Source organism: Xyrauchen texanus, chromosome 33, assembly GCF_025860055.1.
Source record: "Xyrauchen texanus isolate HMW12.3.18 chromosome 33, RBS_HiC_50CHRs, whole genome shotgun sequence".
NCBI lineage: Eukaryota > Metazoa > Chordata > Actinopteri > Cypriniformes > Catostomidae > Xyrauchen > Xyrauchen texanus.
The window spans coordinates 671,576-695,002 of NC_068308.1; the positions used below are offsets into that span (position 1 = coordinate 671,576).

The window sequence follows — 23,427 nt, forward strand, 5'->3', positions numbered from 1 at the left end:
ATTTTTGTTTGCGTGTGGTTTCAGTTGGTTCTAAATGTAATCCTAAATGTAGAATAAATTCAAGAGCAAACTTACCTAATAATGATTTCTATGTGAAACCATTTGCACACATGGAGCTTTATTCACACACTGTGACTGAAGGCGTGTATCAGGCAGTATAGCAGGTTATGAGTGCCATACATCAGCCGTATGCTGTAAAGAACCCTCGCCAGAGCTTCCGTGTGTGCCATAATGACTGAGTGTGTTCGATAGAGCGCATTAAAGGGGCTATGCTTCTGTGTGTTCTAGGAATGATGGGTTAGACAGAATAAAACCAAAATATGAGGCCACGTGGAGTCTGTTGTGTGTGTCTAGATTTATGAAACACACCCCCTGTTGAACTGCCTGCTATAGCTCTCATTCAGTTAGTGACGATCTGATGGTTACGGTATTTTCCATATAAACTTTCTGTGTGAATATGACTTAAATATGAATGTTTACATTATGGTCTGGTGTCGTAAATAAAGTCTGTGCTTCATAATCTTATGATGTGTTGTTAATTGATTAACATTAGAATATATATATTATAAAAATATATATACTGTATATTGACATTATAGTGCAATTAGGAATCTATAGCTTTATACAGTCTGGGTGTTATGAATCTAACATTGTCCTATGTGCAGTTTAATTTTATCTGACTTGATTTAAGTTGTCCATTTAATCATGTCTGAAGAAATAAGTAAAAACAAACAAAACATTTTCTATCCCTCCTCTCCTTTATTGAAAGAAAAATTACATTTGGCTCTGGTGAGTAAACAGCAGTATCACTTTTTCAAGATTCATAAATAAAATCAAATATTTGGCAGACTTTCCCACATCCCACAGTGCACTGAAGGATATATATGGGGTTTTGGTCACAAACATGACAGTGGATTCATACAGTGATGTCACATAAAACAGGTCGATTAATTCCAAGACTGCTTTGCTGAAGAAACAGTGCACATACAGTCAGCCGTTTTGCAAAATCATTGGGATTTTCTGCAGTTTGAAATTCAAGTCTTTAATTTGAATCATTATGATAGTTACATAGTGCTGTACTCTCTTCTTTATCTATTACTTTTCATTTGTTCTGTGGAACATAAATACCTGACCTATTTTATGCTAAGATTCTTCATTTAGACCTGTGAAAAGGTCTGCTTTCTTGCAAGATCCTGGACGAGCCCCCAATTTTTCTTATGACACAAATTTACTCTCAGAAGTTTTAAGATGTAAGATTAGTCTCCTTGGACTCAACATAAAAGTAATTTCGTAGTCTGCCAGAATTCACACAGTTGCCAACTTTAGTTTGTAATTTTTGACACTGTTTCAGGATGAACTGTTTCAGAATGAACTTAGGTCGTAACAGCAACCTTGAAAACAATGCATGTGACAGGACTGTTAAAAACCAAACACCCATTGTCCTGTTATAGGGCACCTTTCGTAACTTCCAGGAAATAATACATTTTAGTGTGGGTTATAAAATTAGTTTAACACTCTCAAAGGTACTATCCACAATTATTGCCATCAGCCTGGCCCATAAAGCCACCTTTACTCCCTTGTCCCACCGTTTATCAAGCACACTCAAACACTGACTGCCCTGGCATGGGGTGGGGTGCCACTCGTGAGTGTATGTAATCTGCCATGTGTGAATGAGGAGGTTGAATCAGGATAAATGCAAAGCCAGTCTTGCACAAACTAGCATCTTCTCCCATCATCCTGAGTAAATCACAAAAACTGTCACTGCATTTCCACTTTCTCATGAAGTTCTCCCATCCCAAATCTTCCTCACAAAAACACACATACATGTGCATTCTGCGTGAGACATTTAAATGTTAAATCAATGTTTATCTAATAATTCAGTTTCATCAAACCTTTAAACCATATTTAAATATAATCAGGGTTACATTTAAACCATTATGTTTCTTGGATTTAATTTGACATCAAACCTAGGTAAAATGAAAAATAATCATTATTTAATAATTAACTCACCCTCATGCCATCTCAAACTAATTTGATATTCAAGATATTTTTATGGAGATAAGTTGTATTTTTGTGCATACAATGCAAGTCAATGGATTTCAAAACTTTCAAGCACAAAAAAGGACATAAAAGGATCATAAAGTTCATCCACACGACTCCACTAACAATTTCCACTTAACAATCGTCATTACAGCGGAAATAACATAAAATACTCCGTCATTTTTGGGTATACAGATAAGTGTAAGACATCAATAGAGACTATAAAGGGTCTACTTTTATTTGTGTACACTCACAATAACAACAAAATCTTGTGCTTTTGTAAAATAAAGAAAATAAAAAGGGTGAGCTTTCAGCAGTCTCTGTGTTCTCGAGCATATTTCAGAAACACGTCACAAAAATGAACTGAAACTCTGCGAATACTTATCACACAAACATGAAACATATGTCTAAAGAAAGCTTAAAATGTCTACGTTTAAATAAAACAATACAAATTTAAAACAAATATTCTCCTGCAATGTAATCTGTATGAAACAAAGCGACGTACAGTTTCTCCTGGCTCAGCTAATTATAGCTAATGTGATCAAACCCACCAGCAGAGTGCGCCATTCATACGCTAATGTGCTGAGACGATCAATGCAAATGGTGAACGCCCCCGACTGTGCATGTCAACAGAAAAAAAACAAGTTAATTCACTTTTCTGCACGTTTGAAAGACAGCACGATACACAAGTGAGAAAACTCCTGGATAGTGATGAAGAGTTAACATTTTCCTCAGAAGAAGAGCGGGACTCCGATGAACGTTTTTATTTTGAAGAGTGAATTAATCCAGACGAGGATACAATTTTGGACAAGTTAGTCATTTAGTTTTCATTAGTTGACATGCTATTTTATATAAACATGTACATATTTTACTAGTGGGACTGTTTCCAGACTTGCCAGTCAGGATTCAGAGTATTGACATTTGAAATATGACTCCTAATAAGCAAGATTTAGTTACATTTAAATGCTGTTTCAGCTAAAGCAGGTATTTAAATTGTATGCTGTATAATATAAATATGATATGTAATATGATATAAAAATAATATGAATGTTTAGATTATATTTTAACTAGTGTTTATGCTGCCTCATTATCATCAAAAAAGCTTGTGCTTGCAAATATGTGTTCAGGTTAAATGAGTAAAATGCACTTTAAATATGCCCATATTAGAAAATCAGCATATTATAATGATTTCTGAAGGATCATGTGACACTGAAGACTGCAGTAATGATGCTGAAAATTCAGCTTTGATCACAAATTGTTCACACAATGTTTTTACTGTATTTTGGATCAAATAAATGCAGTCTTGGTGAGCAGAAGAGACTTCTTTTAAATGGTAGTGTAGGTCTAAAATTAAGTTAAGTCTTTATGTAAAGAAAATGTATAGTCAGATTACTTCTTTTAACTTGTACTTGATTTTGAACATTAAGTCTCCACACATTCATTCTCTTTCTGTCACATTCCTCATTGATAGGCCCAGGGGAGGGGTCTTTTGTCTCCTCAGGTGTGAATTACAATCAATATTCATGATAGTTCATGCCTCCTCACATATGACCTTTCAACACTAAAAGTGTCTTACAAAAGTTCAATTACTATATTGTTTTGTATGAATGAGTGATCAGGATGGTTTTCACATCATTTTGTAGCAAAAACTCTAGGCTACAAGATCCAGTTCACAAAAGTATTGTGGACAAATGTTTAGTATGTGTTATATGGCCTTATTTCAGTGACTTAAAATTTTTTTTTTTCAAAAACCATGCATAAACTTTTTTTCTCAAAAATACAAACATGTACACACATGTTGCTCACATATTATTGTAGCCCAGTTTGTGCTGAATACAGTGTTATCAGACTTTAGCCATTAATATGTTTTTAAGTAACTGAAAAAAGCACAAATGTCAAGGCATGTCAAAATTTCTCCAGGGCCCAAAATACCCTCAGACCCCAGAGGGTTAAACCAGGGCACTATTAAATTCAAAAACTCAAAGTGAGCCTGAATTACATGCTTTTAACTAGTCTAATTTTCATCTACAATGGATGTAGAGCAGTCCATGTCCCAATCTACACAACGACTGGAGAAGACATTTTAAATTTACATTTTTGCATTTGGCAAACGCTTTTATCCAAAATGACTTACAGTGCAATTATTACAGGGAAAATCCCCCCGGAGCAACCTGGAGTTAAGTGTCTTACTCAAGGACATAATGGTGGTGGCTTGTGGGGATCAAACCAGCAACCTTCTGATTACCAGTTCTGTGTGTTAGCCCACTATGCCACCAGCCACCTCCCTAAGGAGAAACAGCATTGTGTTGAAATCTTATCAGCAGATGCAGTGAATCCGGAAAGTATTCACAGTGCTTCAATTTTCCACATTTTGTTATGTTACAGCCTTATTCCAAAATTGATTAAATTCATTATTTTCCTCAAAATTCTACAAACAATACCTCATAATGACAACATGAAAGAAGTTTGTTTGAAATCTTTGCAAATAAAAAATTGTTTTAAAAAAAATCACATGTGCATAAGTATTCACAGCCTTTGCTCAATACTTTGTTGAAGCATCTTTGGCACCAATTACAGCCTCAAGTCTTTTTGTGTATGATGCTACAAGCTTGGCACACCTATTTTTGGGCAGTTTCTCCCATTGGCACACCTATTTTTGGGCACCTCTCAAGCTCCATCAAGTTGGATGGGGAGCATCGGTGCACAGCCATTTTCAGATCTCTCCAGACATGTTCAATCAGGTTCAAGTCTGGGCTCTGGCTGGGCCACTCAAGGACATTCACAGTGTTTTCCCGTAGACACTCCTTTGTTATCTTGGCTGTGTGCTTAGGGTTGTTATCCTGTTGGAAGTTGAACCTTCGCCCCAGTCTGAGGTCTAGAGCGCTCTGGAGCAGGTTTTCATCAAGGATGTCTCCGTACATTTCTACATTCATCATTCCCTTGTTCCTGACTAGTCTCCCAGTTCCTGCTGCTGAAAAACATCCCCACAGCATGATGCTGCCACCACCATGCTTCACTGTAGGGATGGTATTGGCCAGGTGATGAGCGGTGCCTGGTTTCCTCCAGACATGACGCTTGTCATTCAGGCCAAAGAGTTCAATCTTTGTTTCATCAGACCAGTGAATTTTGTTTCTCATGGTCAGAGTCCTTCAGGTGCCTTTTGCCAAACTCCATGCGGGCTGTCATGTGCCTTTTACCGAGGAGTGGCTTCCGTCTGGCCACTCTACCATACAGGCCTGAGTGCTGCAGAGATGGTTGCTCTTCTGGAAGGTTCTCCTCTCTCCACAGAGAAACGCTGGAGCTCTGTCAGAGTGACCATCGGGTTCTTTGTCACCTCCCTGACTAAGGTCCTTCTCCCCGATTGCTCAGTTTGGTCGGGCGGCCAGCTCTAGGAAGAGTCCTGGTGCTTCCAAACTTCTTCCATTTACGGATGGAGGCCACTGTGCTCATTGGGACCTTCAATGCTGAATACATTTTCTGTACCCTTCCCCAGATCTGTGCCTCGATACAATCCTGTCTCGGAGGTCTACAGACAAATTCTTTGGACTTCATGGCTTGGTTTGTGCTCTGACATGCACTGTTAACTATGAGACCTTATATAGACAGGTTTGTGCCTTTCCAAATCATGTCCAATCAACTGAATTTACCACAGGTGGACTCCAATCAAGTTGTAGAAACATCTCAAGGATGATCAGTGGAAACAGGAAGCACCTGAGCTCAATTTTGAGTGTCATGGCAAAGGCTGTGAATACTTATGTACAAGTGATTTTTTTTTTATAATTTTTTTTTTTTATATATAACTTTTCAAAGATTTCAATCAAACTTCTTTCACGTTGTCATTATGGGGTATTGTTTGTAGAATTTTGAGGAAAATAATGAATTTAATACATTTTGGAAAAAGGCTGTATGTTTGCCTACCTATCATTATGAGGACTTTACATAGACATAATGATTTTTATACTGTACAAACTATAGATTCTATCCCCTAAACTTAACACAACCCCTAAACCTAACCCTCACAGAAAACTTTCTGCATTTTTACATTTTCAATAAAACATCATTTTAGCTATATAAATTATGGGGACACTAGAAATGTCCTCATAAACCACATTTATAGCATAATACCCTTGTAATTACCAGTTTGTAACCTAACAAATGTCCTCATAAACAACATAAACATGCCCACACACACACTGACACACACACACACACACACACACACACACACACACACACACATAAACACAAATACAAACTCACACACACTGACACATACGCTCACTCACACTGACATACACACACTCTCTCTCTCTCTCACTCACACACATACACACACACACACTCTCACACAAACACACACACACTCACATACACAATGACACTCACACACACACTGACATACACACTTTTAGATTCATCCTCTGCTTACAACCCCAATTTAAAAAAAGTTGGGACAGGATGTAAAATGTTAATTAAAACCAAAAGGAGTGATTTTGACTTGTATTAAAGATAAACAGTATAAAGACAAGATACTTAAAGTTTGACCAAATCAACTGCATTGCTTTTTGAAGAAATACGTTTCTTTTTCTGAAACTGATGACTGTAACACATTCCAAAAAAGTTTAGACAGGGGCAATAAAGGACTAATAACAATGTGACGAGTGATGTTAAACAGGTGAGGCAGTTGTCTTATAGTGTGAGGAGTCTCCAAAAATCCTATTGCAAGGACAAGTCAAGACTTCTGAACGGATGCTCAGCGATTAATCCAGCACTTTGAGAACAATGTTTATTTAAAAGATTCAATGAGTCCGGTCAGATCTTGATGCGTAAAGGGAAAGACGAAAGCACTTCTGAATGCACGTGATCTCTGATCCCTCATGCCATCTTTTCCAACTGAGAATGTGTGGTGCATTATGAAGTGCAAAATACGGCCCGTGCAATTGCACAGCTATAATTCTGCTTGGCAAACTTGACAAACTTGTGTCTTCAGTGCCCAAACGTTTAAGAAGTCAAGAAATGGTGATGTTACACAGTAGTTCACTCTCGACTGTCCCAACTGTTTGGAACTGTCACATTTCACTTGTTATGCCTTAAATCAAATTGACAACATAAAATGTCATAGCGAACTTACTGTAGGACTTTTGACACAGTGATTTCAGAGTGAGCTTTTCTTGGTCTCAAACGTTCCCTCTTTCTTGTCACTTTTGGATCAATACTTTGGATATTCAGTAGAAAATGTGAGTGACACGCATCTGAAACTTCCTATGCCTCCCCTGTTGACCGTCAGTTGAGCGACTCATTTCCCGCTGTTTGTTCAAAGGAAACGGCTCTTCTTGCTGAGTCTGAGACTAATGAACAAGGTGGAACGCCTTTGTGTGATGTCAGATGAGAATGGCGTGGAAGTGAATCTGTGTCATGGAGCGGGTCATTGAGAGGTGAGGCTGCCTGCTTCCACAGGTTCAGAGAAAGTTCAACCGCATAACATTAGGCAAATTAGTGACAGAGAGAGAGAAAGAAAGAAGAGAAGTGAATGAGTGTTGAAAGAACTAGTTGAGTGGGAGGACCCCTAAAGATGCTGTGCTGAAGGAAAACTGACGGGACATGCGTTTAATATTCATAAAGTGTGAATGAGTTTCTTGAAATCATTTGTGCTATTCTCGTAACAAGACATCTTTTTCTGCAAACGTGTTTCTTCATCTGGAACTTCAGATGACAAAAATCTAAAACTTTATTATGATGAAACTTGAAATGTCCACTTTTATGCACTGATGTATGTGTTTGTGAACTTCTGTAACAAATAATGTTAGTTATTATAATGGGAAAGGAATGTAAAAATGCTTTGTTAAGAACATGATCATTGGTAACTTAATTATAAGTAAAAACTATTTATGTAATTGAATGGTAAAATATTTGTTCAAAGTATAAATGACCTTATAACTGACATTGAATATGTATATTTAACAAGACCGTAAATATACTTTTTGGTAAAATGTTGTTTTAATAAGTTAAAAGTATGAATTATATAGACAGTTATAATTATTGGCATCCCATAATGCCTGAAACCTTATCATTTGTTGGAATCACGTTACACAAGTTATAATCAGTTCTCATAATGTGGACCCTTTTCACATTTAAACTATAGCAGGTTACACTTCTATAGCAGTGAATGGGAGACGATAGCAAATATTTAATTTTGTGTTCCCAACAGCAAAAGAAAAAATCCACTATTATGTTTCCACGACTTTCCACAAGAGGAAAACAATAGAGAACGCTGGATAACATCACTAGGGAAAACATGCAAACGTTTTATACATTTACACGGAACAATTCAAAAATATTTCATTAAAAAAATGTAAACAGCTCGCTTCACAAATCGCTTTTAGCACCCCTTTGACCCTATTTGTTACCTGTGCCCATACACCCAACAGCACTTATTGCGTAGGCCACCGGGGGCAGTGTTTTGTATTTTGGTAAGCATAGACTGATTTCAGCTAAAGAAAAGTCAACCAACAGTTTCCGATTTCACTTTAAGATCATCAGTTGTGTCACCGTGTCAAACTTGCCTTTACAATCTGTAAAAAGAGTCCAATAGGTAAAGTTTTTAATTATCAGCCTGATAATTCAGTCCTTATGGTGGGGTCTGACATGTCACCCAACCAGACCAGAAATGATTGACAGGCAGAGAGTGTTTCTGATTGGTTAAAAAAGCATGTGCTCCTCCGCTACAGGTGTAACTTCTGAGGATTTCATTGATATCTGTGTGTGTGTGTGCTTATTTAATGATGATGTTTTACCCATTAAAAGTGACAGAGACCCAGAGAGAGAGAGAGAGAGAGAGAGAGAGAGAGAGAGAGAGCGGAATGTGGGCGGAGTTCTGCGACAGACATTTATAGTGAATGTGATGTGGGCGGGGCTTACAGACAGCCGCTCGCTCTCGTCACAGTCTGATCACATTCTCCGCCGCTCCGTGAACACACCGGATTAAAACACACAAACACACACACACACACACGCTGATTATACACGCGTCTGTGTGCTGTTTATATCCGAGACGAGACATTTAAACGATCTCTTTAACGTCGGTGAAAGAGTTTAATGACCGCACGGACATAAACGGATCAAATAACAACATTAAACCGGACAAACTCATTATCAGCATCATTTCACACTGGACATTTCATGGATTTATTGCTGCTTTGGTGATTTTCTGTTTCACTATTGCATTATTAAACCGATCGAGGATTTGGAGTACGAACAACATCACACATCATTTATATTTGCACCTTTTCAAACCAGGACAAAATGTTTCTCTCTTAACCCCTATATTTGTCTTTCCTGCAGTAAGTTGCATTTGATCACATATCGATTGGATCGATCCGGATCTCTGATGATGCACACGGGCTTCACTTTGAGTTTTCCGTGCTGCTGTAGATCCTGATCTCCTCTGGGAATATCTGGGAATGTGTGGGATGGACTCATCTCTCAGTTGAAGTGTGTATTCGTGGATGTGTCCGATCTGATCATGTATGAGAGTGTGGATGTGAACCCTTTCCTCATGATGGATTATTATAACCAGAGCAGAGGATGTCTGATCCCGGACAAGATCCCACATCATCCGTTCCGACAGCAGCACTGGAGCGGATCTAATCACTGTACGTGCACTTTTACATCACCTTTAACACACACACTTAGTGCTGCTCATACATCTGTTTATAGAGTTCACCTTGTTTTGGGGACACACATGATGATCTTGATTCTTCCGGTCAGACATTCATATACAGACATTTCAGTCTAGCCGAGTCTCACACACACACACACACAATCACACACGTTCTTGAATTTATGGGAATATCTGAACATATTGAAGTGTCATTGACATGTTGTCCAATGTGATATTAACGAGAAATCTTAAAAAAAAAAAAATCTAATTTAAAACACATTTGTCAAGTTCATAGCAATGTAATCATTGCACAAATAAAAATAAAAATGATGTAATGACTTTAGAAGTGTCATGTGGTGTAACCGTCAAGTTAATGGTATAAAAATACTTTCCTTGCAGTTTTCAAACATATATATCAACATAACAATATAAATAAATATTGAGTCAAGAATATCAAGAAGTTTTCTCAAGGTTATACCTAGTGATGTGAACAAAATGTGAATTTTCATAAAATGATATTTAATGATATGACATAACTATTATTTGTTGTACTTCTTACATTATTGAGGGTCTAAAAGTCTTGTGGGGAAATGCCAACTTTGATTTGGTGCACAAAGTTGTTCAATATTAATCATATTTTAAAATAAACATTTTCACTGCTTATTATAAAATATTCTGCACTACTGATGCCAGCTTTTATTGAGAGTTTATTTCTTTAAAGAGTTCATATTATGTTCATTTACAGGTTCATAGTTTTATTTTGGGGCTCTATAACACATGATTTTTCTCATACTGTACATTTCTGCAGCACCTCTTTTCACCCTCTGTCTGAAACACTCTGATTTACCTCCTGTCTCTTTAATGCCCCATTCCGAAAAGCCCAGTCTGTTGTGATTGGTCAACCGCTTAGAGCGTGTGTCGGAAATGTAACGCCCTTATATGGGATCAATTCCATGCCACATATATTTGCAAAAATATAAAGTATTGCAAAATAAAATAAAGTTTTGCAAAAGAAAAAAAGTATTGAGCAAAAAAAAATTTTTTTTTTTAAACAAAAATTAAGTATCACAAACGTAAAATAAAATATAGAGAGAAAAAAGAACGTTTTGCAAACAAAAATAAAGAATTGCAAAATATAAATAAAATATAGCAAAAAACAATACATAATTGCAAAAATCAATGACTGTTGTAAAAGAAACTAAAGAACTTTGATCCTTTTTTATCTCTGCAACAGATTTTTAGGCAGCGATGACTTTGCCACACATCTTTTTCTTTGCAATGCTACTAATTATTTTGCAATGCTCCTTTTAATCTGCATTTCCATCACGTGTGAGCTCGTGATAGCGTTTTGCCTTTGTGCTTCACTTTTCTCTGCGTTTCACTTTATGGCACTGTTTTGACGTGGGGGTGGAGTCAGGGGATTGGGGCGTGTACAACGGGCTCGGTGATGCCTCCCTGGAAGTTACGTCATTAGCTTGAGACATGGATCAAACATCATGGCTGAGCACAGGCATGCAGGTGGATCTCAGGTATATAAAGTTGATTTTTATATACAACTCTTATTTTACACTAATGAATGGAGCTTTTTGCATTTTCTTGAAAATGGTCATTTTATTTCATGTATTATTGTAGTTTACCTTGATGAATAATTATAGATTAGCATTATTTATGTGCAGGCATGATCAAGTTAGATACAATGACACAGATCAATCCTTATGGCACTATATTTCACATGCTTTGCATTTATTTAAGCTTACCTGTCCAATAAGAACACCAATTCAGGCCCAAACACAAACGAAGGTCCCTCCAGGAATCAAATGCCCTGCCGATATTCACTCTAGTTTTTGCTCAACCACGATTACGTTCCCGCTTAGCCAGATGGGATTCAGTAAATAAAAAAATATTTTTTTTGGCTTACTCAGAGGTTGTGAAGGAGTCGATGTTGTGCTAGGAGCCGGAGGTTTGCTGGATTCCATCTCTAAGTTACCTAGTGTTGCAGACTGCCTGTTGATGTGGAAGAGAAGCTATCACTGACGCAAGGCTCTCAGGAGTGTGCATAAATGTCACATCCTTTGGATGTTCCTGGCAAAAGCAACCCGCTCCCTTCGCATGAAAATCAGTCTACAGGAATTAATAGGAAACCTAGGAAGTTTTGGAAGGGCTAATTTTTTAAGTTGTGTTACAAGCTGTTCACACATTGGCAAAAAAAAAAAGGTGAATATTACATATAGATTTGTACATATTGCACTTTTAAGTCTTTGGACTGTTACACCACATGACATATTTGACTTTAAGAATGATATTTAAAAATATCAAAATGCCTTTGAACTCAGTAATTGAAACATGTTAATAAGAGAAATATTCATATCATTGGTTTGTGTGAATGGCATTTGAAATGTATTATTGATAGATTTAATAGATCTGGATAAAAACATCATTGACTCTCACATGAGCATTTACAGTATGTTCATATTCAAAATCCATATGTGGGAAAATGTACGTTACATATATGAAACCGTGCATTTTTGAAATATATGTTGTATATTTGTACAAGGATGTGACTTTTTTTAAATCAGTGAAAACTATATATAACATGTATTTCCTGTGCTGTATGTGTTTTGCAGACATTGCCATACATCAGATTTCTGTATGCGCTGTGTGAAATCTGCCGTAAATATTACATAATGCTTGACCTAGTTTCTCAGCCATACAAGACGTTGTTTGGTTTGACAGTACAGTTGAAATAAAACTATATTAAACTATATAACTAATTAACCAACTTTACAAATACATTTGAAATATAGAGAATATATTTTAAATTCAAAGATCTGAATGGACCCGATTGAAAACCCTGATTCTACATATGTCAGTTTTTCTCTGTTTTGTTCTATAGAAATCAAGCACTTCAGGACAGATCAGTACATAGACCCTCTTGCTCTAACGTGCATTTATCAGGTTTTGTTCAAGGTGGATGGATAAGATATGCGTTATGTAAGTGTACTTTGAGCTGTCAGAAGACCCTAACTCTTGTCCAATGTACACTATTGGTCTGATTATCAGTGAGAACTGAACTACTTAAAGACAAAGATGTTTATGTGACATAAATGGTGCTTTTACATACAATTTACAGACGATTAAGATGATGATGAACATAGTAAACATCAAGACTTAAGGTTAAATGAGACCCAGTGCTGGACATGAGGATGGATTGTGTGCGGTCCTGGTGAACTGCAGTAAATGTGCAATAGATCACTCTTCGGAGGGTGCAGATGTGTCAGTATGGTCTTAACGGGGGTTGATCAGGATCTGGGAGGTGTGAGTTTACAGAGAGATTACACGTCTCAGCCTGAAGGAATGTGCTGCCTCTTCTTCACATGACAGTCACACACTGTTCTTTACTTCTGTTCGTTTATCTTATGCTTTTGCACACATTTCATCATGATGTCAGGGCATTGTTGTTCACTGAGATACATACTGAGTCTGTGCATACTTAAATCTGATGTGTGTAACTTTTTAAATGTTAAAATACTTCCTGCCATCCCAGCTTTAAGCCTAGTGCATACTACATCTCCTTTGATGTTCTGATTCGGCGTCCGATGGTCGTGTAGTGTACGTACTTCTGTGACTCTCCCGGATTTCAAACCTGCTGATATCTGTCGTCAGTGTGTGTACCGTCCCAATGAGTGAGAGACTATGAGCACAAGACAGTCAAATAGAGAGAGAGAGAGAGAGAGAGAGAGAGCAAGAGGAGTGTCTCATCATCATTTTCAGCGGCAAATCAGTGCAATACTCTTCAGCAAGCCCTTCTTTTATGAATGTTATCGGTGCTACGCGCGTGAGATGAATATGTTTTGGACTGAATTACTGCTTCTTACTTTGTGTGTCATAGATCAGATCAGTGTTTCAAAAACCTTTTGATTTAATAAAACAGCACTGAGATGCTTAAGGTTAATGCTCTATCGAGTTTTAAATCAACAAATGCGACCTCCCTACCCTAAACCTAGACCTAACCGATAGTGTCAGAAAAAGTAAATGTCAGATGAAAAACACATTTTTGTTGCGCTATATAGTAACAGTGTTTCAGGGTCATATGATAGCATTGTGTGAGGAACAGAGCGAAAGTACTGTTGATTTGTGTGAAAGTGAATAAAAGTCGTTGTTATTACAGCACCTCTAGTGTCCATGGGTGGGCTACTGGGGCTTAAGCCTTCAATGTTTTCCATAAAGCTCAGTAGTACCAGTACCAGTACTTCTTTCAATTCAGTGCCCACACATTGTCTAAAATGACATTATGTCTATGACAAGATTTTGATATGACTCCAAGTTAAATATCAATAAATGTATGAGGCAAACATACACCTTAGAAGAATGATCATTTGTTTGACAATTAATTGTCATTATCACAATTATTTGCTTGACCAGCATAAATATGTCACCATACGTGTGTTAAAGGCTGAATATATACTGTGCATGCTTGTGTAATTGTTACGCCCTTACTAGGGAGTAACAATGAAGGAGGAAGAAACGTTTTCGGCGGTTACAATACTCTCTTTATTTTATACATTCTTCATGACAAAGACTGTCTCTCAAGCTCTCTCAAGCTCTCTCAAGCTCTCGCAATACGCCGCAACGCCGATCAACATCTCGGTCCTGGCCAGGGATCGATGTGACAGAATGGAACGCCATGAGGACGCCAAACAGGAAGCTTTTATTGACAGGCACACCTGTGCACCGGTGCACCCAATCCACCTGATTACTCCCTCAGCTCCGCAGCGCACCTGTAAGAGGAGCAAAACACACCCAGACACGGCAAAAACCACAATACAAAGTATACAGCCGTAACACTCCCCCCCTTAAGAAAAGGAAACTAATATGTTTCCGCCAACAAAAAGCATTCATAACCGCACTAACAAATAATTTAAGTATAGGCCTATACATACACAATAACAACAACATTCCTTACCCCCGTGAATAAAGTAATAAATAGAAAAACAAACCTGTTAACTCTTCATCCAAGGCACAACCTAAGAAATGTTCTACAAGGGTGCCCTAGACAATGCATCGGCCACTATATTTTCTGAGCCCTTCAACATCTAAATGAAAGGGCTGAAGAAAGAGGCACCAACGCATCAGCCGTTGATTTGGATTTTTAAGAGAATGTAAAAATGTAAGCGGATTATGATCACTATAAACTATTACCGCTGAACTGTTCCCACCTACATACACTTCAAAATTTTGGAGTGCTAAAATTAACGCAAGGGCCTCCTTTTCAATTGTGGAGTAGTTCCTTTGATGACTATTGAACTTCAGCGAGAAAAAACAAACTGGCCGCTCAATACCCGCATCATCCTCTTGAATCAACACCGCCCCTGCTCCCTCTTTACTGGCATCTACCTGAATTTTAAAAGTTTTCTCCAGCTGAGGTGCCATTAGGACAGGTGTCGTAGTTAACAACGATTTTACTGCTTCAAAGGCATTCTGACAAGACTCAGACCAAACAAACAAAGCTTTGCCTTTCAATAGGTCCGTTAAAGGAGCAACAACCGTAGAAAAATTCCTACAAAAACAGTGGTAGAACCCCACCAGACCTAGAAAGCTCATTAACTCCTTTTTAGTGTTCGAACAGGATATTCATCTATTGCTCTCACCTTCTCCCTCACTGGGCGCTACCTGTCCTTGCCCCACTACCTTACCAAGATACGTAACTGTCGCTCCTGCAAATTCAGCACTTAGCAAGATTCAGTGTAAGATGTGCTTGAGAAAGACGGACCAAAAGTAACCGTGAACGCTTAAGATGTTCTGACCATGTATCACTTACCACGATCAGTATCATCCAAATAAACAGTCACGCCTTTCAATCCATAATTACTCTATTCATCATTCTTTGAAACGTCGCCGGTGCGTTTCGAAGACCGAAGCTCATAACCTGGTAAGAAAATAATCCGTTAGGTGTTATAAATGAGGAAACTTTGCGCGCACGCTCTGTCAGCGGAATCTGCCAATAGCCTTAAAGTAAGTCTAATTTTGTCACAAATTTCGCGGCACCGACCTGATCGACACAGTCCTCCATTCTCGGCAGAGGAAAGGAGTCGGTCTTGTAACAGAATTCAGTTTCCTGTAATCTGTGCAAAAGCGGACGTACCATCAGACTTTTTACCAGCAAACACGCGAAGACCAGCTGGAAAATGAAGGCTCGGCTAATCCGTTATCCAGCAAATACTGGACTTCCTTTTCTAAAACCTCTCGTTTATTCAGTGGAACCCTGTAAAAGCGCTGACGGACAGGAGCAGCCTCGCCCACCTCTATATCATGCTCTAACTGTGTCGTTTGGGTTGGAACATCCGAAAACAGCTCCGGGAACTCAGAAAGCAAACTAATCAATTCTCGACTTTGCGTCTTGTCTAAATGTTTAAGATTAGAAGACATATTTTTCAACGTTTCAGAATTATTTAAACGACCCAGTAACACGCCGTCATCAGGAGACTCTAATTCGTCCACAGACATACTCATCATGACCTGTGGAGCACCGGACTGAGGGGAGCTGTCCACTAGCACCACAGGCACCACTGGCACTTAGACTGGTCGGTTTCGCTGATAATAAGGCTTAAGGAGATTTACGTGACAGACTTGGGATCTTTTCCTTCGATCTGGCGTAAGAATCGTGTAATTATCCACGGCCCCACAATGTATTATCTCATACGGCCCAGTATATTTGGCTTGGAAAGGGGAATCTATTACAGGCAGAAGCGCGATGACCTGATCTCCTACACAAAATTTCCGATGTTCAGTGTAACGTTCAAACAACTTTTTCATTTTCCCTTGAGTTCTATTTAGACTTTTCCCAGCTAACTCCCCAGCTAAGGAAAGCCGACGACGAAAACCCAGCACGTACTCAGAAAAACGTATCGGTGGTTCTGACTCAATCCATTGATCACGTAAAACAGCTAATAATCCACGTACTTTATGTGCAAAAACCAGCTCGTTAGGGCTAAACCCAATACTCTGCTGGGTGACTTCCCTGGCTGCTAACATCAACCATGGAAGTCCCGCTGCATTTCCAAACAGTAGGCTCTCAATAGTGATTTTAACGTGGAATGAAAACGTTCGAGTGCCCCTTGACTCTGGGCGTGATACGCTGTTGACAAATTGTGTTTAATACCCAGCTCGAACAACACCTCCGCAAACAATTTCGAAGTAAAATTACTTCCTTCGTCCGATTGGATAATTTTCGGTAACCCAAAAATAGACACGAACTGAGTGAGCGCCTTCACAATCGATTTTGTATTTATCGAGCGCAACGGGTGCGCAGCTGGATAATGCGTAACTTGACACATCACGGTCAACAGGTACTCACTTCCAGCTTTCGAGCGAGGAAGAGGACCGACGCAATCAATAATAAGGTGTTCAAGCGGTTGACATACAGCCGGAATGGGACGCAGAGGAGCGGTTTTAACGACTGGTTCGGTTTGCCGGTAAGTTGACACGTATGACAGGTCTTAATAAAACTGGCAACGTCCTTTTTAATACGAGGCCAGTAAAAGTAACGCAGAATTCTGTCATACGTTTTCTGTACCCCAGCATGACCGGCGAGCTGATCGTGAGCCATTTTCAACACTAACGAACAAAACTTTGCTGGTATCACGACTTGAATGACAGAATCTCCCATACCATCAACAGCATGCGGGGACCACTTTCTCAGTAGAACATTCTGTTCAATAAAATAGCCTTGCGCTCTATCACGAATTTCGGTGCCGTCAGCAACCTGTTCAAATTGTGGTTTTAATGTCTCATCATTCTGCTGTTCTGTAGACAACTCTTCCCGAGAAACCACAATGGGATAATCACTCAAAACGAAACAGGCTTCAGCGTCACTGATTTTACCTTCAACCCTTGGTTGAGCACAAGAACGAGTCACTGCACACGCGACGAACACTTCTGGATACTGTCGCGCACTGTCATCCGGACCACCAGTACAGGGCGGTGCCTCAGTCACAACCAGAGAGGGCGATTGATTAACCCAAACGCGTCCGCCCGGCTAAGTTATTTCCGAGAATCAGTGAAACGCCATCAACAGGTAGAATAGGGCGTATACCTAGATCAACTACTCCATGCACTAGTTCACAGGTTAAATCAACTTTATGCAGGAGTGCGGATAATGTATTAAGCCCAATGCCACGAATCAAAAGCGAGCTACCAGTGTGCGACTCAGTTGAAAAGGGCAACACCGACTCCAAAATAAGCGACTCGGATGACCCCGTGTCCTGGAGAATCTTTACTGCTACTTTCTCAACACCACCTGGAGCGACACAAAACCATTAGAAATAAATGGTTCAAATAACTGCTGGTGATTCTCTACATTCTTGGGTGCTACCACTGGTATTCCTTCCAAAGTACCGGCCTGATTTACAGAAACTGAAGTAGCCAGGACAGCAGGCTTGCAGGAATGGGCGTGTCTAACACATTTTGACTTAAGCTGGACAATTTGACTTCCAATGTCCTTTACCCAGACAGTAGTTACAGCTATCAACGTCACTTGAATTTTTTTTCTTAAAAACGCCTGGCTGTACCCACAGGGACAACGGAAAAATTTCCCGTGTATGAACCTGATGTTGATTGAATTCATGAACACGGGCTTATGAATAAGTTCCCAGTCATCAACCAGCAGTGCAGCTTCTGACGCAGTTTTAAGCTGACGCTCCGCCACATAAGTGGCTATCATCTCGGGAAGTGTATTTCTGTATTGTTCAAATAAAATCAACTCTCTCAGCTTATCCACTGTTGTACTATCTGCCGCTGTACACCACCGATCAAACTGCACGGTCAACTCTCTTACGAATTCAACATTTGTTTCATTCACCTTTCGCTGTAACGTACGGAACTTTTGCCGATAACTCTCTGGCACACGCTCATTAATTTTTAACACTGCCGCCTTAATGGCTTCATAATTCTGGCTGTCAGCATCAGATAGCGTAGAATAGGCTTGTTGGGCTTTACCTGTTAAAACGCATTGAAGTAACATAGCACGTTCAACATCACTCCATTTATACGCTACTGCGACTCGCTCAAATAGGAGAAAAAAAATCTCCACCTCAGCCTCATTAAACGGCGGTACTAATCGTAAATTATGAGCCACACTCAGTTTCGTCGAACCCGTATCAAAACCTCCCATTGGCTTACCTTCTTCGTGTAATTCTAGTCAACGCCTTTCAATCTGTAAACGCTGTTGCTCTACCTGTTGCCGGCTCTCCTCCAATTCTAACTCCAAACGTACCTTGTCACATTCCAAGCGACGCTTCTCACACTCAATATCACGTTGTATCATCAACAACTCTTTCTGTTGCTCAAATGAAAGTGTGCTTAAAGCAGACAACGGAAGAGTAGTTGGAACAGGCGTACTTACGGCAGGCAACGCAGCTGACCCCGGTAATTTAGATTTTTTCCTCAAGATTTCAAGGTCACACAGCGCAGTCTCAATGATTAACTTAATTCCGTCCTTTGACCTTTTTTGATTATACGTTAGCTCGATTTTATAATGCGCAGCTAACTCCAACAATTGCTCTTTGGTCATTTCCTCTAACAATTCCTCAGGATTTATTTAAAGAAACTAAACCATCCAATTAAACTAACTCAACCCTAGTCTTCAGTTGGGCCAAGACCGGGTACTTACGCACTAAATCCCGCAAGTTTGGGAAGACGACCAATTGCCGAGTCGCCCCCCAAACCTCGGATGTGCCCCTGAGACAACTGCTCTAAGCCCCGAGCCAACCAAAAATAACAAACTAAAATAAAAAACTACGTGCCCAAAGACACGCACTAAACCTACCCGGAAGGTTTGTTCTTCAAATACCCCCAACAAATTATGTTCTAGAACCTAACTAATTAATGAAGCGTTCCAATTTTTCAATTAACAAATAATCGGATAATATACAAATATTCAAATATCAATTCAAAATTATCCTACCTTTTACCCTCCTTCAAAGACAACGTTCTCTTTTTTTAAATCATTCGCACGAATCCAAACACCAATTTAGTTGGACGAGCCCCCAATTGTTACGCCCTTACTAGGGAGTAACAATGAAGGAGGAAGAAACGTTTTCAGCGGTTACAATACTCTCTTTATTTTATACATTCTTCATGACAAAGACTGTCTCTCAAGCTCTCTCAAGCTCTCGCAATACGCCGCAACGCCGATCAACATCTCGGTCCTGGCCAGGGATCGATGTGACAGAATGGAATGCCATGAGGACGCCAAACAGGAAGCTTTTATTGACAGGCACACCTGTGCACCGGTGCACCCAATCCACCTGATTACTCCCTCAGCTCCGCAGCGCACCTGTAGGAGGAGCAAAACACACCCAGACACGGCAAAAACCACAATACAAAGTATACAGCCGTAACAGTAATGCATCGTTTAAATGTTTCATGGAGGAATGTGCATTAAAATGCATGACATTAAAGTAAAACATCCCTGACTGGACCAGATAAAATACTTTTTCAGAAGCAAACACACACACACACACACACACCTGTGATCTCTGTAACAGTCTGCATGTGTTCAGTCATTCTAGTCTAAAGACAGGTGCATGATGGGAAGTGTAGTTCAGACAGGACCAGCCTGGAGAGTGAATGGGGTCAGTCTTCTCCTGCTTTAATTATTTAGGGCAAACAAGAAAGAGACGGAAAGAGAGAGAGAGAGAGAGAGAGAGAGAGTGTGTTTGCCAGCTGCCTTCATTGAAATGCCATCTACGACTGACACCATAACAACATTTTGCCTGACTATTAATTATCATACAAGTAATTAATTGCCATGTTTGTTCAGGTTCATTTGTTAAAAAGTAATTCATTCACGTTGAACTTCGAAAAACGAAACGAAAACGAAAACATCGATAAAATGTGTGATTTCCTTTGTGAACAATTTCTTGTATTAATATTAAAATATGGAACATTTTAAACACATTTTTACTACTTCTATTTTTTCTTTTAGCTTCACTTCAAAAAAATTGTGTTACAATGGTAAAAATCACAATTGTCTTAAAATTGAAAAATAAGCCTAATTTTCTTGATACAGAATATCATTTCTTAGTTCTTTCATTAGAGTGTTGGGATGAAATGTGTTGTACAGAAGAATAAATACTTTAGCACAGGTGCCTGAATGACATTTTATGAATGTGTTACTCTGTTAGTCATTGTATTATTATGTATCATGTAAATGCTAAATGAAAATGCTAATCAGTCATCAGGCTATCAATGTCATCTGATGCCATCACTGTACCATGATATTTTCTGAGGACAGTCCAAAAAAAGGGTGTTGTTTTCTGCATTGTACTCATAATTTCATTGTGTTCCTTTGGCAACAATAATGAAACATGGCATTATATTTCAGTCTGTGTCCAGACCAAACAAAAACACTTGACATTGTTTAAATAATGACGCTGGTGTACTGCACTGTTCATGTTAAAGCTGTCCACTTGAGCAATAATTGATGCCCACGGCCCTTATAGCACACCATCAAATCCATACATCACCATATAGAGCCCCAGATCTCAGCAGTGCTCCACAAACAGACTCATCTCTGTTTGTTTGAGAGAATTCATGGGAAATAATTATAGGCAGTAATGGGTTTGAGTGCTTTTTGCTTTGGCAACATTATTGGCCTACTTTCCTTTATAATGACATCAAAATCAGGAGATGGCAACAGATTATGAAACTGGAACAGCCCAGTTCCTGTCAGAGATGTGTGTCTTCATGAGTTGTTTTTATGTGGTTTTGCATGAGTGACTGTCTGTAATGTGTTGACACAGGCTGACTGATGGACAGTATAATGTTGATATACTGCATGTAATACAAAGGAACACTGATTTTACACAACATTTACTCAAAACTCATGAAGTGCACATTGTTATTGAAGATTGGTAGATTTCAAACTGGGTTAGGCCTACCAATATAGCCTACCAATTTTCAACGAGTTTTTGCAAACAGCATCGTAAAGTTGTGTGGTGTATCTACAGCTCTCCGCCTGTAGTTCGAAACATGTTTCTTGTTAGTTTGCAATGTCAACTACAGATGCACCAATACCACTTTTTCTTCCGAACTTCTGATTCCATTCTCAGTATTGGCACACACACACACATACACACACACACACACACACACACACACACACACACACACACACACACACACACACACACACACACACACACACACACACACACACACACACACACACACACACACACACACACACACACACCCCATTTAGCCTTAACAGACTGTAGGGGGCAAGTGCTGTTAGCGAGCACCTATGAAGGCCAGAACAGTACACAAGGTTAGGCCAGCACCACGCCCGACCACCTATGTCTCCCCAGTGGCGATGTTGTACACACCACACCAGGTACTCATTTTAGGCTGAGTCGACCTAGGGGAGGCCGGGACCGGTTCAGATAATCGTCACTGGTGTTGGCCATGAGCGGGAATCGAACACAGGTCACCAGGTTCGTAGCGCAGCGCGCTAACCGCTACACTACCGCTCCCCTTCACACACACACATACTCACACACTCAGTCTCTCACACACACACACATCATACACATACACACACACACATACTCACACGCAACACTCACACACTCAGTCTCACACACACACACACACACACACATACATACACACATCATACACATACACACACACATATACACACATGCATACTCACACGCATACTCACATGCATACACACACACACACACACACATATATACACACACACACACACACATACACACATCATACACATACACACACATACCTCACTCTCACAAACACACATACTCACACACTCACTCTCACACAAACACACATACTCACACACTCACTCACTCTCTCACACACACACACACACACACTCTCTTTCTCCTTCTCTCTCTCTGTCACTGCAAGGCAGTGTCTAATCTAATAGTGATATAAGTGTGTGTATTTGACCGTTTCTTCTATAGGGCCTGTCTCTGTCCCGCTAACACACTTAAGCTGGGCTTAACCAACCCAAATCTAATTAATACCCCCTCCTGTCCACTCTCAGCTCTCTCAGACTGCTCGTAATGAGAGCTAAACAAGCCCAGACCCAGACCTGAACCCACAGATGAATAAAGCCAGAGTGATTCCACACAGAAAGAGAGACATACTGTCTGTCAGGGACGAGGAGTTACACTTGACTAGAGTCGTGACAGAGTTACACTGTTTGATGGTTATCAGAACATCAGGAACGCAACCTCATCTTGAACCTACAGAGAGACAGGCCGTGTTCCAAAACCTAGTGAGCTGCCTCACTGCCTACATAGCCAGTTTCCTTCTGAGGCGGCATCCTAACTAGAGCTGTGTCGATACAATCAAATATCGATATATTGAATCACCATATTATATGAATACTTTAGATCCATGTATCAATATTTCTATTCAAATATTTTTGTATTCAGATAATGTCCAACAGTTCAGTAAAGAAGAAGCCGGTTGTGTAAATAAGTGGAAACTGTTAGCGGTGTTCCTCATAGCCGTTTTCCACCGACATGGTTCAGGTGTGGGTTCCTGGGCTGGTGCGAATTCTCGAACTGTTCCGCACATTTCCACTGCAAAAAAGGCCGTTCTGAGGCTGAAAACTCTGCACTAGCCCCAAAAGCTTGCTGGTCTCTATTCAGGAACTGATTATGTCAGGGGATGGAGGGCGGGATAAT

At 39.6% G+C, this 23,427-nt stretch overlaps 1 protein-coding gene across 10 annotated transcripts in view; it reads left to right on the forward strand.

The window, feature by feature from the left end:
• Positions 1-23,427, forward strand: part of raraa (retinoic acid receptor, alpha a) — a 406,433-nt gene that overhangs the window by 343,811 nt on the left and 39,195 nt on the right. For 2 of the 10 annotated variants that reach the window (XM_052102283.1, XM_052102286.1), the window contains exon 1: positions 8,985-9,692. The exons of 5 other annotated variants lie outside the window; for them this stretch is intronic. In XM_052102283.1, coding sequence (XP_051958243.1) covers positions 9,563-9,692 — 130 coding nt within the window. In that variant the 5' untranslated portion in view covers positions 8,985-9,562. Of the gene's footprint in view, positions 1-8,984; positions 9,693-11,115; positions 11,230-23,427 lie in introns of those variants that run through there. 3 more of the 10 variants (XM_052102284.1, XM_052102285.1, XM_052102288.1) reach the window with 3 other exon arrangements.